Consider the following 15,087-nt stretch of genomic DNA (forward strand, 5'->3'; position numbering starts at 1 on the left):
CGAGGCACAGGTGGAGGGATGCTTAGGCGGGGATTAGATAAGCGGGGGTCCCCAGGATAAGCGCTCTACTGTGGAGAGGGAGGCGGGGTTATTCCGGGGTACGGGTTCCGATGAGGTGGAAGCGGAAAGAAAGGTTGAGAGAGGGAAGAGTGGTGGGGTAGTTGCTGTGTCTTGACTGTTGATGACTGTGGGTTTATGAGAGTATAGACATAGAGAGAATCAGAGAAAAGACACAAGAGAATAGACAAGAAGACAAGAGAATAGAGAAGAAGTCAAGAGAATAGACAAGAAGACAACGAGGGAAGAGCACGACAGACACCCGAATCAGAGCGGAACAACAATCAGAACAATCAGAACAGACAATCAGAAGCAGAAGCGATATCACTGAGATACTACGACTAGACTGAAGATTGATTGATTTGAGATTGATTGAAGAACAATTACAAGAACAGATTGAGTCGAAGAATAGTCAGAGTGAAGAGCATTGATATGGTATGTATACGGTGTAGTATACTACAGCAGACACACTAACAGTATCAGATGACACAAACTAGACCGGCACTACAGACGACGGCGTCGACTATCCCTCTGGTGAATGAATGTGCGAGGTTAGCGCGGAAGGTGGATGAGTTTCTAGGATCAGCGAGTGGAGAAGGAGATGTGCGGAGTCGGACGATTGAGAGGACGAGGAAGTCGTTGGAGGTTATTAGTGAGGGGTTGAGGAGATATACGTATGTATCAAGTTGAATGATTGGTGATGAGAAGAGAGATTATTGACTAGAAGTATAGATTTGATGAACTTGCGATATCGTTCAATGGAGGAAAGGATTGCCTGGTGATGCTGGTGCTGCTGCTGGCGAGTATACACTACCACAAAGCAGAGTATGCACCCCAGCGGATCCACAGCGTGTACGTGCAATCCGCCAACGCGTTTGAGGAAGTGGATGAGTTTGTGATGGAATGCGGGGAGCAGTACTCGCTCGACCTGATCCGGGTTCCGGGCCCGATGAAGGCCGCGTTTGAGAAGTTTCTGAGCGCGCGCCCGCAGATCAAGGCGATTATGGTCGGAACCCGCCGGACGGATCCGAACGGTGCGGGATTGGGGGATTTCGACGAGACAGATGGGGGATGGCCGCGGTTTATGCGGATCCAGCCGGTGATTGAGTGGCAGTACGAGGAGGTGTGGTTTTTTCTGAGGGAGGTGGGGATCAAGTACTGCGTGCTGTATGACCTGGGGTATACTTCTCTAGGAGGAACTACGGACACGTTCAAGAATCCTGCGCTGAGGGTGGGCGAGGAGTATCTGCCCGCACACGAGCTCGAGGACGGGACGAAGGAGAGGATGGGGAGGGCGTAGGTTAGATAAGCATGACGTAATATATGTTAGTAAAGTGTTTGTCAGCAAGAGAAGGTGAGACAGGGGCAGAACCGGCGGTTGGGTACGGCTGCAGCGGTACTCTGCTGCCCTTTGCTTAAGACTGTAGTGGTGCTATTAGTTGGGTAGATATAGATGAGATATAAGCGATATATCTGTACATAACTAGATATCAGTAGAATAACTAGATATCAGTAGAACAAGTTGATAACTAGATAAGTAGAATAAGCAGATAGACACAACAAAGTACACAATACAGAACCGGAACGGCTGGAGATAAGATCGGCTGGTTGGCGTCCCCACGGCGCTGTCAAACCTGTCGCAACCAGAACTTGAACCGAGCTGCCGGTGCGCTGGGGTTCGAACCGGATGGTGCCTGAGAGGGTACCTGAGACTTCAGAGAAGTAATGGGAGGCGTGTAAGTAAAATAAGAGAGTAAAAAGTGGATGAGTAGAATGAGCAGAGTCAGGGCTATCGAACGGTACTATTATCTCCTCTTCACTGCACACACAGCACTCTCTGCACAGCGGTGAACCGCCCCGGTACCCCCATCTCCTCGCTCTCTATCCTCCCTCTTAATGTCCTCCTCTCCCCTCCTCCTCCTCCTCTCCTCCATCACCACTTCCTTCCTCTCCTCCTCACCACCTCTCCTCTCCTCCACAGCAATGTGCGCTGCTGTTTCTCCCGCTACTCAGCTTCCCTCTCTCCAAGAAGTCCTTCCCGAGTTCCTCATGCGTCCCGACTCCCCCGACCACGACTTCTCCTCGGACTATTATCCGAAGTCGGCTTCGGTCTCGTCTTCCTCGTCCTCGGCCTCCTCTCTCTACTCCACGCCCTCCACCTACGTCTACCCAGAGTCCTACTCCGCTGCTGCCTCTGCTTCTGCTGCTTCTGCTGCTGCTGCTGCTGCTGCTGCCGCTCTCGCACCGTCCTCCGCCTCCGCCTCCGCCTCCACCCCCGCGCCCTCCTACACAACCGCAGCCGGATACACCCCCGACCTCGCCTACCTCCACGCCGCCGCCTACATCCCCCCATCGCCCTCCTCGCCGTCGTCCTCAACTCCCTCCTACTCCTCCTACTCCACCCCCTCCTCCGCCCTCTACTCCGCCGCCTTCCAGCAGCCGCCCCTCCCCCGCGACCACGCCTCCCTCCATCCCCATCCCCATCCCCACCCCCACCAGCACGCCCTCCCGCACTCACATCTCTCCCACTCTCAATCCTCTCATCCTCAATCCTCTCATCCTCACTCCCCCCAGCCCGCCTACGCGGTCCACAAGCGCCGCCGCGGCAACCTCCCAAAACACGTCACCGACATCCTCCGCTCCTGGCTCAACGCCCACGTCCACCACCCCTACCCGACCGAGGAGGAAAAGTCGATGCTCATGCACCAGACCGGCCTCACCATGAACCAGATCTCGAATTGGTTCATCAACGCCCGTCGGCGGCGCCTTCCTGCTCTGCACAAAGAGGCCGCGGCGGCGGCGGCGGCGGCGGCAGCAGCGGCCGCCATGCAGACGTCCATGCCTTCTATACAGATCAACAATGGCTCGATGGGGTCTATCAATCAGCTGAATCAGCTGAATCCGATGAAGCGGTGATGTACATTACTATCTTGTTATGCTCTTTGTTGTTATACTGTCTTTGTTTATACTGTCTTTAATGGGTTTGGTCGGTCATGTTTGTTTAGTAGGCTAGTAGTGTCTTTGTTCGGCGCTTGATGGTTTAGTCATTGCTTGTAGAATGTATATCTGTGATCATCATATTCTGTGTAGTTGTTATTGTAGTAGTGTTGTTGTTGTGTTGTTGTTGTGTTGTTGCTGCAGTGTTGCTGCTGTAGTAGCAGTGGTGTTGTAGTGTTTGTGTAGATACAAATTAGGTCACAACACAACACTCTCCCTCACCACACACCTCTCAAGCACCACCATGCCCTCCACCCACTTCCTCTCCCTCCAATTCAGACGCCAAATATGGTATTCTCTCGACAATTCCCTCGACGACTCCGCCATCTTCGCCGCTGAGCGTCTCGTCGCCCTCTCCTCCCCCTCCGACCCTGATCTCGACAACATCCACCTCCTCGCCCTCGCCCACTTCCGCGCAAACAACCTTAGGATCGCAATGCATCTTTGTGAAAATAAAAAACATATCGGCTGTGCTTATGTCTATGCGCTTTGTTGTCTTAAACTTGGAAAGTATCGGCTTGGTTGTCGCGCTCTCGAACGCATGCGATCTTCGTGGCCAAAGACCTGTCATATCTGTATCTCCCCTCCTCTTTTCTCTTCTCTCTTCTTACTATCTGCTAACTTCTATAACTCTTAGACAGCCACAATGACGGCGAAAGACAGGCTCTCCCCGACATGGCCGCCGTCCAATCTCTCCTAGGCCACCTATATCGCAACTTTGGCGACGCAAAAGAGGCTATGGAGTGCTACTCCACCGCCCTCAGCATCAACCCTTTTCTCTGGGACGCCTTCGACGGTCTCTGCAAGCTAGGTATTTCTCCCCTTCTTCCTCCTCTCTTTAACTTCTTTGCTAAGTATACAGGCGTAAACCTCAAAATCAACAACATCTACGGCGTAACACCCGCCATGATCGCCGCCCGCTCAACCTGGCTCGACAACGCTGACTCCTCCGTCGGCATCGAAAACTCTCAAAACCAAGACCCCTTCGTCTCCTCCTCCGCCTCCTCCTCCTCCTCTGACGACAACTCCCACTCCCATCACCAGCCATTCCTCTTCCGCGCCGCCGAAAACGCGGTTCTCTTCTCCCAGTCGAAAAACCTCGACACTCCCACCGCCGGATCATTTACCTCTGCCGACCACGACGGCGATATCCAGATGTCGGCTCGATCGACCTCCGCTTCCACTCCTTCCGATCCCTCTCGCGGCGCCCGCTCTCGCTCATCCCGTGCGCCCCCCGACGCGCCCAGACGAACATCCTCGTCCTCGGCCGGCGTCGAACGCCGTAGCTCTCGACTCTCCGCCCCTCAATCTCGCCAGCCCCCGACTCTTTCTACCACCACCGCAACCGCGCAGCCTCAGCACCAGCTCTCTGGTAGCGTCCGCGGAAGACTTAGATCAGGTCTGCTGAAATCAAAGTCCGTCCCGGCGCCGTCCTCGGGCGCGGCGAGCGGCGACGAAGCAAACGAGGCACCTGTGAAAGTAGTTCCCGACGACGGCGAGCGCATCGAGGCTGAGGCAACTATGCTATCTCTCTACGAGACCGTCGCGGTAGGTATGCACGCGCTCTCGCGCTTCGAGTGCAAGCCCGCCCTGCAAGCCTTTCTATCCCTCCCCCCGAGCAGCAAGACTCGCCCTACATTCTCTCCAAGATCGGGCGCGCGTACTTTGAAATCGTGCGCTACAAAGAAGCCGAGGCCGCGTTTGTGCGCCTGCGCGAGGTCGACCCGTTCCGGCTTGACGACATGGAGATCTACTCCACCTTACTCTGGCACCTGCGCAAGGACGTCGAGCTCGCGTTTCTCGCGCACGAGCTCGTAGACATTGACCGCAACTCGCCGCAGACGTGGATCGCGATCGGAAACTCGTTCAGTCTCCAGAAAGAGCACGACCAGGCTCTCAAGTGCTTCCGGCGCGCGTCCCATCTCGACCCGACGTTTGCGTATCCGTATACCCTCCAAGGTCACGAGCACGTCGCCAACGAGGAATACGAATCCGCGCAGTCGGCGTTCAGGCTCGCGATGCGCGCCGAGTGGAGGCATTATAACGCGTGGTACGGCATCGGCATGCTTTTTCTCAAGACGGGCAAGTTTGATTTGGCCGAGCAGCACTTTCGCCAGGCGGCACTTATTAATCCGGGCAATGCGGTTTTGATCTGTTGTATTGGAATGGTGCTCGAGAAGTTGAATAGGTTGGATGAAGCACTTGCGCAGTATGATGTCGCGTGCGGGCTGCAACCTACCAGCGCCATGCCCCGCTTTAAGAAGGCAAGATTGCTGATGAGTATGCGGAAATACGATGTACGTTCTCTATTCTTTTTCTATACTTTTATAGCTCTTACTGACTTGATTTAGGCCTGCCTGGCAGAGCTGCGGGTGGTCAAAAACCTAGCTCCGGACGAGTCGTCGGTGCATTACCTCCTCGGCCGATTATACAAAGCGCAAGGCGACAAGCAGAGCGCGATCAGACACTTCACGGCCGCGCTGAATCTGGATCCGAAGGCGAGCCATGTGATTAAAGAGGCTATCGAGGGATTAGAGAACGATAGCGAGTAGCTGTAGCTGTAGCTAGTAGTGAAGAGTAGAGTAGAGTAGAGTAGAGTACAGACGATGGGTATCAGGTGTTGGCGTTTGTTTGCCGTGGCTTCTTGCAGTTGTGTTATTGAGCGTAGTAGTGAATTATGTAAATATACCATTCTCTCTTACTTTCTACAGTAGTTGTAGAGATATTGAGATATGATGAGGTCAAGATGGCTGTTTACCTCGCGCAAATTGAGTTTAAACCCCTCGGAAGGAGCCGAGATGTGCTCGACGCCGACGGCTTTGGTTTCAGGTTTTGGATCGCGCCGGATTCCTTTTGTTTTATTCAGAACAAGAAGCAGTTTGTTGGAGATTCCAGGATTGGTTTGAGAAAGAAGCACCAGTGAATAGAGGATATGGCTGCCAAAGACGTCGTGGACGAGGAGAAGACGAAGACGAGGAAACGCAGCGCCGAGGATGTCGTCGGTCAGTTTTCTTTTCTTGCTGCTGTTGCTGTCTGAACATCTTCTCTACAATTTACTAACAATCCTCTTCTATGGATTACAGACCGCTCCGACGCAGACGAATCCAGCAGCGACGATGATTTCGGACCAAAGCTGCCTTCTGCCGCAGGACCCAGCACCACCGCCGACCGACGGAAAAAGCGACGAGGTCAGTCTCTTCTCTTCTTCTCTCCAACAATTTTCTCGAGTATTTCTAACGATCTACAGTTCTCAAACATGAATCGGCTTACCTGCGCGCACTCCCCTCCTTTGAGCGCTACACGCGCTCCTACATGCACCGCAAGCCACTTGCGCTCACGCGCGTCTCCGCATCGACGAACTTCGTGCTCACCCTCTCCATCGACGGCGTTCTCAAATTCTGGAAGAAAAAAGCCAGCGGCATCGAGTTCGTCAAGCAATTCCAGGCCCACGCGGCGCCCCCGTCGTCTTCAGCAGCAGCAGAGGAGAGCGTGGTGGTGGGGGGAGAGGTGTCGGCTGATGGGAAGATGTTTGCGAGTATTGGCACGGATAGGACGATTAAGATCTTTGACGTGGTGAATTTTGATATGATTAATATCTTTAAGGAGTTGCCGTATACGCCTGGTTGTGTGGGGTGGTTGCAGAAGAAGGGGCAGGTTGATGGTCGGATTGCCGTGTATGCATCTTCTGCTTTCTGCATCGTGTGTTGTTACTAACAGCATCCAGATCCGACAAAAACTCGTCCCGGATATTCATCTACGACGTCCGCTCAGACTCCCAAGACCCCCTCCACGTCCTCCCCGAGCTGCACAAAACCCCGGTCCGCGTGCTATCGTTCAACCCGCACGCCAACTGCGTGATCTCGATCGACGAAGGCGGCATGGTCGAGTACTGGCGCCCCGAGGGCACTTTCGACCAGCCCGACGACGACGACGGCGGCGTGATCAGTTTCAAGTTCAAGTCGACCACTGACCTGTACGAGTTTCGTAAGTTCAAGTGTCTGCCTACGTCGCTCACGTTCTCGGCGGACGGGAGTCGGTTCGCGACGTTTTCGCTGCCGGATAGGATGGTTCGCGTGTTTGATTTCAAGACGGGAAAGTTACATCGGAAATACGACGAGAGTCTTGACGTCGCGATCGACATGCAGCGTCAACAACAGCAACAACAAGAAGAAAAAGAGCAGAAACCGACACAGACGCATGCGCTGAGGAAATTGGATGATATCGAGTTCGGCAAGAGGATCGCGATTGAGCGGGAACTTGAGCAGAGCGGCGAGTTGGCGAGGGATATGAATGTCGTGTTTGACGATAGCGGGCATTTCATTCTCTACGCCACATATCTCGGCATCAAAGGTATTTCCCCCCCTTGTCTCCCTCTTTAAACAAAGAAAAAGCTAACATCTAAGTAATCAACATGGTGACAAACCGCTGCGTCCGCCTGCTAGGTTCAGAAGACAACATCAGGTTTTTAAACCTGTCAGTCTACCAAGGCGCCCCGGACCGCAAGGACGTCATGACGCTCGAGATGGCGGCGTCAGACAACGCGCTCGTCAGCGCGAGCTTGGCTCTCGATCCGACTGTGTTTGCGACCGCCGTGGGTAAAGTGCGGTTCTATATGTTTACGAATTATGAGGGGGAGTTGTGCGTATTTTTTTTTTTTCCTGTTCAAAAAGTGAGTTGACTGTGCTAACTATATGTTTGTTGATAGCGCGGCGATTAAAAACGACCGGGACGTCCTCAACGAAAGACCACTAACAAAGCTCGACGGCAAATCCACCTCCTCCGCCAAATCGACCGCGCTATCCGCCAAAGGTGTGACGCTGCATACCTCTCTCGGCGACATCCAGATCCGACTCTACGCCGAGCACGCGCCGCTCGCAGTCGAGAACTTTGTGACGCTGTGCAAGAAAGGGTACTACGACTCGACGATCTTCCACCGCGTGATCAAGAAGTTTATGATCCAGGGCGGGGATCCGCTCGGAGATGGTACGGGCGGGGAGAGTATGTGGGGAAAGGAGTTTAAGGACGAGTTTACAAAGGCGTTGAGGCATGATCGGCCGTTTGTGGTGAGCATGGCGAACGCGGGGCCGAATACGAATGGATCGCAGTTTTTCATCACGACCGAGAAAGCGGTATGTCTCCTTCTCCCCTCTGTTGATATAGTATGTTGATATAGGAGCTAAAACTGACAATATGTATATAGCCATGGCTGGACGACAAACACACAATCTTTGGAAGAGTAGTTCTCGGCATGGACGTCGTCAAGCGGATCGAGGGGCTCAAGACGGATAAGAACGACAAGCCTGAGGATCCGCCGTCCATTTTGTCTATTACTGTTTTGTAAAGTAGGTAGCGCGGGTGGGTATAGATTTGATTTTTGCTTGTAAGATGAAAATGTGAATGTGAATGTGAGATAATAGACAGATTTATGTGATGAGAATTGAATAATTTACAGTGATGCATACATACATAGATCTGGCAACGCTAACTTACACCCCACACAACAAACAAAATACTGATACAGTCTATTATCTTCTCTGCGACAAAAACGACAAAAACCCAGAGCTTTTCTTTTTCTTTCTATTCTTCTGCGGCACAAAACTCGCTCTCCTATCCGCCGGAATCGCATCATCCTCATCATCCTTCTCATCCTCCGAGTCATCATCCGAGTCTGAGTCTGAGTCCGAGTCAGAATCATCATCATCATCCGACGAGAGCTTGAACGGTTTCTGCGTACTCGGTCCCGCGGCAGCAGCAACCGACGCCACAGCCGTCTGACTCGCGAGAAACGGCAACGACGTGCGCACCCCCGTCGTCGACTCCCGCACGTCCGGCACGCCCGCGCTCGCGAGCTCGCTCAGGCTTCTGAACGAGGGGATCCGCGTCGGCCCTGCGCTGCCGCCGCTTCCGGCGCGGAGGCGCGAGAGTGGGGTGGGTTTGCGGTGCGAGAGGGGGGAGAGGAGGGGGCGGGAGAGGCGGTGGGGTTGTGGCGTGAGAGGGGGGGCGGGGCGAGGGGGGTGGGTGGGTGCTGGTGGGAGGGGTTGGGAGAGGGAGGGGGTGTGCTTTGGGGGAGGTGGGGGGGAGTCTGAGGAGGAGGAGGAGGGGGATGAAGGAGTGGTGGTGGGCTTTGTCGAGGTTGTATCAGGAGCAGGTTTTTCAGCAGAATCTTCGTCGCTGCTGCTGCTGTTACTCTCATCAGAGCTCTCATCTTCTTCAACACCATTGATCACTCCATTCTTTTGATCCCCAGATTCATCCGACTCTGAATCTGAGGCCGATTCCTCTTCTTCTTCCTCCTCCTCCTCTTTCTTGGAGAAATCCTCTCTAGAAGCACTGGTATCTCCGTTGAGCGGCGCAGGTTGCAGCTGTTCTTCATCGGACGAGTTGAGATCGATTTTCTCGCCAGGGTTGGAAATGATCTTGTCTGGTTCGTGGCGTGCTGCATCTTCCTCCTCCTCTTCCTCCTCCTCCTCCTCTTCCTCCTCATTCTCATCCTCATCCTCCTCGTTCTCCTTTTGTTCTTCAGCAAGGTCTTCAGCAAGGTCTTCAGCAAGGTCAGCGACTACCTCACTTTCCTGCTCGAGTTCGATTTCAGGTGCAGTAGTCATCAACTCTGATTTCTCAGCTTCCGACGATGTCGTTTCCGTATCTTCTTTGGCAATGGACGTAATTGACACTTGCTCCTCGAACACCGCATCGTCTTCTTCTACCTCCTCCTCCTCATCATCATCGTCTTCCTCCTCTTCGATTTTTTCGTCGTCGTCGTCATCGTCGTCGATTTCTTCTATATCCTCCACAGCAGAGTCTTCGTCTCCTGTATCTTCGACCGACGACTCAATTGAATCTCTAATAGATTCTTGAGCAGGGGGGTTTGTACTGGATGCGATAGTTGCGGGGATGACTTCTTCTTCGCTCTCGCTCTCGCTCTCAATCTCGCTCTCGGAGTCGGCAGAGTCGATCATTGCCACATCCTCATCTTTCTCAAGGTCTTTCTGCGGTGAAGAGTGGTCCTCGGAATCATCAGAATCCTCACTACTCACCGCATCTGCGCTCTCTTCGCTTTCCTCCCTCGCAGGCTCAGATATCAACGGCACTTCGACCGCAAGCAAACTCTCCTCGTAAACCTCACTTTCCGAAACAGCCTCGTAATCCGCAAACTTCCGCTCCAAAACACTAATCGGCGCCTCCGGTCTCAGCACGAGCTTCTTGCCTTGTCTTGTAATCTCGCGGATCTGTACTATCTCGTCTTGGCTGATCGAGGGGAGATACACGCCGTGCGTAGCTGCTTCCTGGATACGTGCGCGCGAACTCGGCCCGATCGAGAGCTTCTGAGGAGTTGCCGGCGACGCGGTGTTTTCGGCTGCGCGTTGGATCCGGTCGATGGCGGACGAGATGATGACTTTGGAGTCGTCGTGGAGAGGGGTCGTGCTGCTGCTGCTGCGACGGCGATCGTTGGGTTTTGGTTTTTTGGGGTGCCGGCGGATTGTAGATGTGCTGGTTTCGTGGTGGTCGTAGTCGTCTCCGTCGGATTCGCTGTCAAGTTGCTGCTGCTGTTCGCCAGTACGCGCGCGTTTCGCGGTGGGCGAGGAAGAGTCGAACAGCGCGGAAGACGAGGAAGGTCTCCGCCGCTTTGCGCTTTTCGGGAGCGCAGAGACAGAGTCGTCGGGGGGTTCAGAGCCGAGAACGAGAGAAGGAGAAGAGATGGGAGGGGCGGGAGCGAGAGCGAATTGGATGTGGACGAGGCCGTTGTCGGGGAAGATTTGGGAGACGCGGTAGGCTTCGTCGAGGTCGTAGCCGTCTGGGTCTGTTATGCGGGTGACTGTTACTGCGCTGTGACGAATGTGATGTTAAAGTAGAGGAATATAGAGAAGAAGAAGAGGAGATTGTACGTTTTGTATATTCGCAGATATCTGGCCGCGATCTCGAGCTTGAGGTCCGAGACCGACGCGTCAGGACGGGAGAGATGCAGGAACCGACGGTTGTCTGCGAGAACCTGCAGACGCACGTTCGAGGACGGCAGTGCAGACAGAGCCGGAGAAGACTGCGGCCATTGCATTCTGCAATGTCGAGATGGTGGATATAAACAGGATAAAGAACAGAAGCAGGAAGTAAATACAAATGTTATATCAGAAGGAGCAACCCGAACCCTCCTCCCACCCTTTTCTCTCCTCTCCTCCTCGACTCCAACTTCCTCACCACCTCCCCTTCCTCCTCCCCACCCGCCCTCCAGACAGCCGGCTGCTCCAATGAGCGCTTTCCTCTCTGCGATCACCGTCGTTATTGCTGTCACACTAAGCCTCAACATGCTCGGCTCCGTCATCCACCCGCTGCGCTTCTGGACCCGCGTGCTCGTCTTCCTCGTGAGCATGAGCTTCTGCGCCAGCTACGGCGTCGTCACCTCCATCATCCTCTCCTTGCTCGGAAAGCGCAGTCTTTGTCAATGGGTCGCCGGCCGTGCGTTCAGCACAATCACCGCGCCGCTCCTCGGCCTCAAGTTCGAGATTGAGAACGAGGCCCTGCTCCGCGACACCCGGCCTGCCATCGTCGTCGCCAACCACCAGACGTAAGTCTTTCTGATTCTGGGTCTTGTTTCTCTTTGTAGATGTCTGTGTTTTAACAGTGTCTTTGTAGTGAGCTCGATGTGCTCATCCTCGGCCGTCTGTTCCCCCGCCACTGCTCCGTCACCGCCAAGAGCACTCTCAAATATGTCCCGTTCCTCGGCTGGTTCAGTGCGTAACTCCATCACCCCCCACCTTTCCTACTCTTTGTCCTAACCACCTCTCTGCAGTGCTATTCTCAGGAACCGTCTTCATCGACCGCACGAACCGCGGCAAGGCCATCAAAGCCCTCGACGGGGCCATTGCCGATATGCAAAAAGCTAAACAGTCGGTCTTCATCTTCCCCGAAGGCACCCGCTCCTACTCCACCACCCCCGAACTCCTCCCCTTCAAGCGCGGCGCATTCCACCTCGCGATGCAGTCCGGCTTCCCGATCATCCCCGTGGTCGTCGCGAACTACAGCCACCTCTACAGCCCAAAGAACCGGACGTTTGAGAGCGGGACACTCAAGATCAAGGTGCTCGACAAGATCGACATGGAGGGCAGATCGGCAGAGGAGATCGATGAGTTGGTGGCCTCGACCCGTACTAAAATGCTTGAGACACTGAAGGAGATCTCAAACAAGCCGGCGACTCCTGATGCCGACTCTGAGACCACGCAGCTGTTGAGCAGCGACTCGACCGTCGTTGAAGAGGCAGAGACAATCTCAGCGAGTCCCAAGAGTGTTGGCGCTCAATAGTCGCTCGCTCATGATTATGAAGGTCGGAATCATGTACATACGTTGCATTCTGAACAGAACTGTATTTTATCTGTAATAATAATAACAAACATAGCAATAATAACACTGCACCTACCATACAAGAAATAGAAAACAGAGATTACAACAAATTGAAACAAAAAAAGAGCAAACCGACAATAACAATTAACACACAATAACTACATTACTTAATCCTCCATATCGATATCATCATCACTATCAACATCGTCCTCATCAGCATTAATAAACGCCAACCGCGATCCATCCCGGTACGTCTGCCACACTCCCAGCGCAGAATACTCGTTCAAGCACTCTGCCAACTGGTCGTCCGTGAACCCCTTCGCCAGCACCCGCTCTCTAATCGTGCTCATCGGCCAACGACTCACGAACCGCTCTCCATCACTATTCGCCAGATCCCGCACGATCTTGTAGATCTTGGACGTAGCCGTCGCATCCAGCGCGTCCGCGTCCGCAGCCTTATCGTACAGCGACGCCTTGCTGGCCTCCATCAACCGCAGCGCCTCGTCGACGTCCCCGAAAATCACGCGGTCGTCGAACCGCAACCGCGCGAGCGCCTGCGCCATGCGGAGAACAGCGAGCAGCGTACGGGGGGTGGTGTGCGTGAACTGCTTGCGCGAGCCTTCGTCGCGCTTCTGCTGCTGCCGCATCTGCACGTACGACGCCACGATGTAGTCCGAGATCTCCTTGGGAACGACAGGGCGTTTCTCGCGCGCGCGGGAGATGTACTCGCGGATCATGTCGGGCTCGAGCGGGTCGAATGACATCTCTGGGTGGCGAGAGTGCATGTGTACGTACGCGACGTGGCTCGCGAGTTTCTCGTCTGAATCCCGGTCGGGCGTGTCGAGGATCAAAAACATAATGTCGAAACGCGAGAGCAGCGCAGCCGGAAGGTTGATGTTCTCAACGGGCGAGATGCGCGGGTTGTATCTTCCGTAGAGCGGGTTGGCTGCCGCGAGAATTGAAGTGCGCGCGTTCAGCGTCGTGTTGATTCCTGCTTTCGAGATCGAAATAGTCTGCTGCTCCATCACCTCATGGATCGCAGTCCGGTCGCTATCGTCCATCTTGTCAAACTCGTCGATACAGCAGATTCCGTTATCGGCCAACACGAGCGCGCCGCCCTCGAGTACCATCTCGTCCGTCACCGGGTCGCGCATGACCGCCGCCGTGAGACCGACGCCGGACGAACCGCGACCGGTGGTGTAGACGCCTCGGGGAGCGACCTTGGAGATGTATTTCAGCAGCTGCGATTTGGCGACACCGGGGTCACCCATCAGGCACACGTTTATGTCACCACGGATTTTCATGCCGTCGCCCATTTCCTTGGTGACGCCTCCGATCAAGAGCAGCAGCAAAGCTTTCTTGACGTCCTCGTGTCCGTAAATCTCAGGAGCGATAGAAAGCGCAAGCTTGTCGTAGACATTGCCCTGTGCTCGCAATTCCTCGATCTTGACGTTCATATCGACGTTCCGATCCATCTCGCTGTACTGCTTCTTCTGCTGGTCAACGTGCTGTGCCTCAAGATAGGTGTCAGTCAGCAGACCCGCCTTTAATGCTTTGAAGCCCGAGTACGGCATCGGCATGAAGATCCCCGAGATGTCGACAACGTCTCCGGGACTGACCGAGCGCACTATAGGTCCGGTGAAGTGGATCGAGAGCGTCCGCGGGATATGTCCGATCGGAACTTGGTCTGCCATCTCCTGGATTTTCACATCCTGGAAGGGTTGAAACTTGCACGCCCGAGTGGCCATCATAAGCTGACCGTGTGTGCTGTTCTTCTTGCACACGTCGGAGGTACACTGCGTCAGCGGCGTGAACTGACGTCCTTTGACCTCTTGAAAGTTCTCGTGACCGCATTGGTCACAGGTGTATGCGTTGACCTGCACTGCCGGCTTGACGTCGGACACACGAGTGACGATGCCGCGGACGGTGATGAGATGGCCGAGATGCGCTCCGCGGATGTCGCGGACGGCAAGCATGGGCTGGTTTTTCCGGAACCGGTTGTTTGGTGGGATGAAGTAGACTGTGTAGCGGCGAGTGAGCTCAGGTGGGAACATGTCAGACTGAGCGTCGGGGTCCCCGATGCCGCCGGCTTCCTGCGCGCGAGCCTCGTTGCGGAGTATGCGCTGGTTGAGAATCACGTCGAGGACGTCGTCTTTGTAGCTGATATCGGTGGTAGGCTCCGGCATGAGCTGATCAATGACTTCGGAGAAGAGCTCGAAATACCGGTGAGTGTTTTCGATAATGAGATCCGCGAGGGGCGACTGGCTGTTTGTGAACTCGTCGAGGTCGTCGAGATGGATCTGGATAGTGTCCTGCTTGCGGTCGGCGACCTTTTGCAGGATGTTTGCGTATTTTGGCTTGTTAGGGTCGTTGTAGAGCGCATCTTCGTCGCTGAGGTCGAGGTCGAGGTCTGAATCTGTGCTTTTGAAGTTTTGCAGAAAGTCGAGGATGTTGTCTGGGATGGTTAGCAGTGCTCGGTGCTCAAGAGAGGAAGATGAATGTACCTCTGACGTCCTTGTACTGGACGGGAACGGTGATTGTGCTGAGTCCGGACGACATCTTGCAGAGTGAAAGAGAAGGTGAGGAGGTAGAGGAAGAAGAGGAGGAAGAGGAAGAGGAAGAGGAAGATGAGGAGGAGGAGGAGGAAAGGAGGGCGATTAGCACAGGGGCTCAGAACTTTAAACGCGTCGCGTCGCGTCG

The 15,087-nt window shown here is 54.4% G+C and overlaps 7 protein-coding genes across 7 annotated transcripts; 5 read left to right on the forward strand and 2 right to left on the reverse strand.

Annotated features, from left to right (window-relative positions):
* Positions 1 to 539: 539 nt before the first annotated feature.
* Positions 540 to 1,523, forward strand: BZA70DRAFT_285398 (putative FAD synthetase). The gene has a single exon (XM_064913731.1). The coding sequence runs from the start codon at positions 839 to 841 to the stop codon at positions 1,355 to 1,357; it is 519 nt and encodes a 172-aa protein (XP_064765602.1). The 5' UTR covers positions 540 to 838; the 3' UTR covers positions 1,358 to 1,523.
* A 787-nt stretch (positions 1,524 to 2,310) lies between these two features.
* Positions 2,311 to 3,167, forward strand: BZA70DRAFT_285399 (uncharacterized protein). The gene has a single exon (XM_064913732.1). The coding sequence runs from the start codon at positions 2,752 to 2,754 to the stop codon at positions 2,971 to 2,973; it is 222 nt and encodes a 73-aa protein (XP_064765603.1). The 5' UTR covers positions 2,311 to 2,751; the 3' UTR covers positions 2,974 to 3,167.
* On the forward strand, positions 3,126 to 5,716 carry BZA70DRAFT_285402 (uncharacterized protein). The gene is made up of 5 exons (XM_064913733.1): positions 3,126 to 3,629; positions 3,692 to 3,865; positions 3,917 to 4,631; positions 4,652 to 5,351; positions 5,406 to 5,716. The coding sequence occupies exons 1-5, from the start codon at positions 3,299 to 3,301 to the stop codon at positions 5,604 to 5,606; spliced, it is 2,121 nt and encodes a 706-aa protein (XP_064765604.1). The 5' UTR covers positions 3,126 to 3,298; the 3' UTR covers positions 5,607 to 5,716.
* A 119-nt stretch (positions 5,717 to 5,835) lies between these two features.
* On the forward strand, positions 5,836 to 8,487 carry BZA70DRAFT_97874 (peptidyl-prolyl cis-trans isomerase). Its single transcript, XM_064915585.1, has 7 exons — positions 5,836 to 6,056; positions 6,138 to 6,242; positions 6,302 to 6,728; positions 6,779 to 7,404; positions 7,458 to 7,692; positions 7,760 to 8,183; positions 8,255 to 8,487. Exons 1-7 carry the CDS (start codon positions 5,987 to 5,989, stop codon positions 8,393 to 8,395), a joined length of 2,028 nt encoding a protein of 675 aa, XP_064765605.1. The 5' UTR covers positions 5,836 to 5,986; the 3' UTR covers positions 8,396 to 8,487.
* A 92-nt stretch (positions 8,488 to 8,579) lies between these two features.
* BZA70DRAFT_292088 (uncharacterized protein) lies at positions 8,580 to 11,107 on the reverse strand (the record flags this gene model as incomplete). Its single annotated transcript, XM_064914350.1, has 2 exons — positions 8,580 to 10,881; positions 10,941 to 11,107. 2 exons carry the CDS (start codon positions 11,105 to 11,107, stop codon positions 8,580 to 8,582), a joined length of 2,469 nt encoding a protein of 822 aa, XP_064765606.1.
* A 133-nt stretch (positions 11,108 to 11,240) lies between these two features.
* On the forward strand, positions 11,241 to 12,445 carry BZA70DRAFT_285414 (putative 1-acylglycerol-3-phosphate acyltransferase). The gene is made up of 3 exons (XM_064913734.1): positions 11,241 to 11,614; positions 11,683 to 11,780; positions 11,840 to 12,445. Exons 1-3 carry the CDS (start codon positions 11,298 to 11,300, stop codon positions 12,346 to 12,348), a joined length of 924 nt encoding a protein of 307 aa, XP_064765607.1. The 5' UTR covers positions 11,241 to 11,297; the 3' UTR covers positions 12,349 to 12,445.
* Positions 12,446 to 15,059, reverse strand: BZA70DRAFT_285415 (DNA replication licensing factor MCM7). Its single transcript, XM_064913735.1, has 2 exons — positions 14,892 to 15,059; positions 12,446 to 14,842 (listed from the first exon to the last, which is right to left on the reverse strand). Exons 1-2 carry the CDS (start codon positions 14,944 to 14,946, stop codon positions 12,555 to 12,557), a joined length of 2,343 nt encoding a protein of 780 aa, XP_064765608.1. The 5' UTR covers positions 14,947 to 15,059; the 3' UTR covers positions 12,446 to 12,554.
* Positions 15,060 to 15,087: the final 28 nt, after the last annotated feature.

Source organism: Myxozyma melibiosi (assembly GCF_037950935.1).
Source record: "Myxozyma melibiosi strain Phaff 52-87 chromosome Unknown BZA70scaffold_16, whole genome shotgun sequence".
NCBI classification, from domain to species: domain Eukaryota; kingdom Fungi; phylum Ascomycota; class Lipomycetes; order Lipomycetales; family Lipomycetaceae; genus Myxozyma; species Myxozyma melibiosi.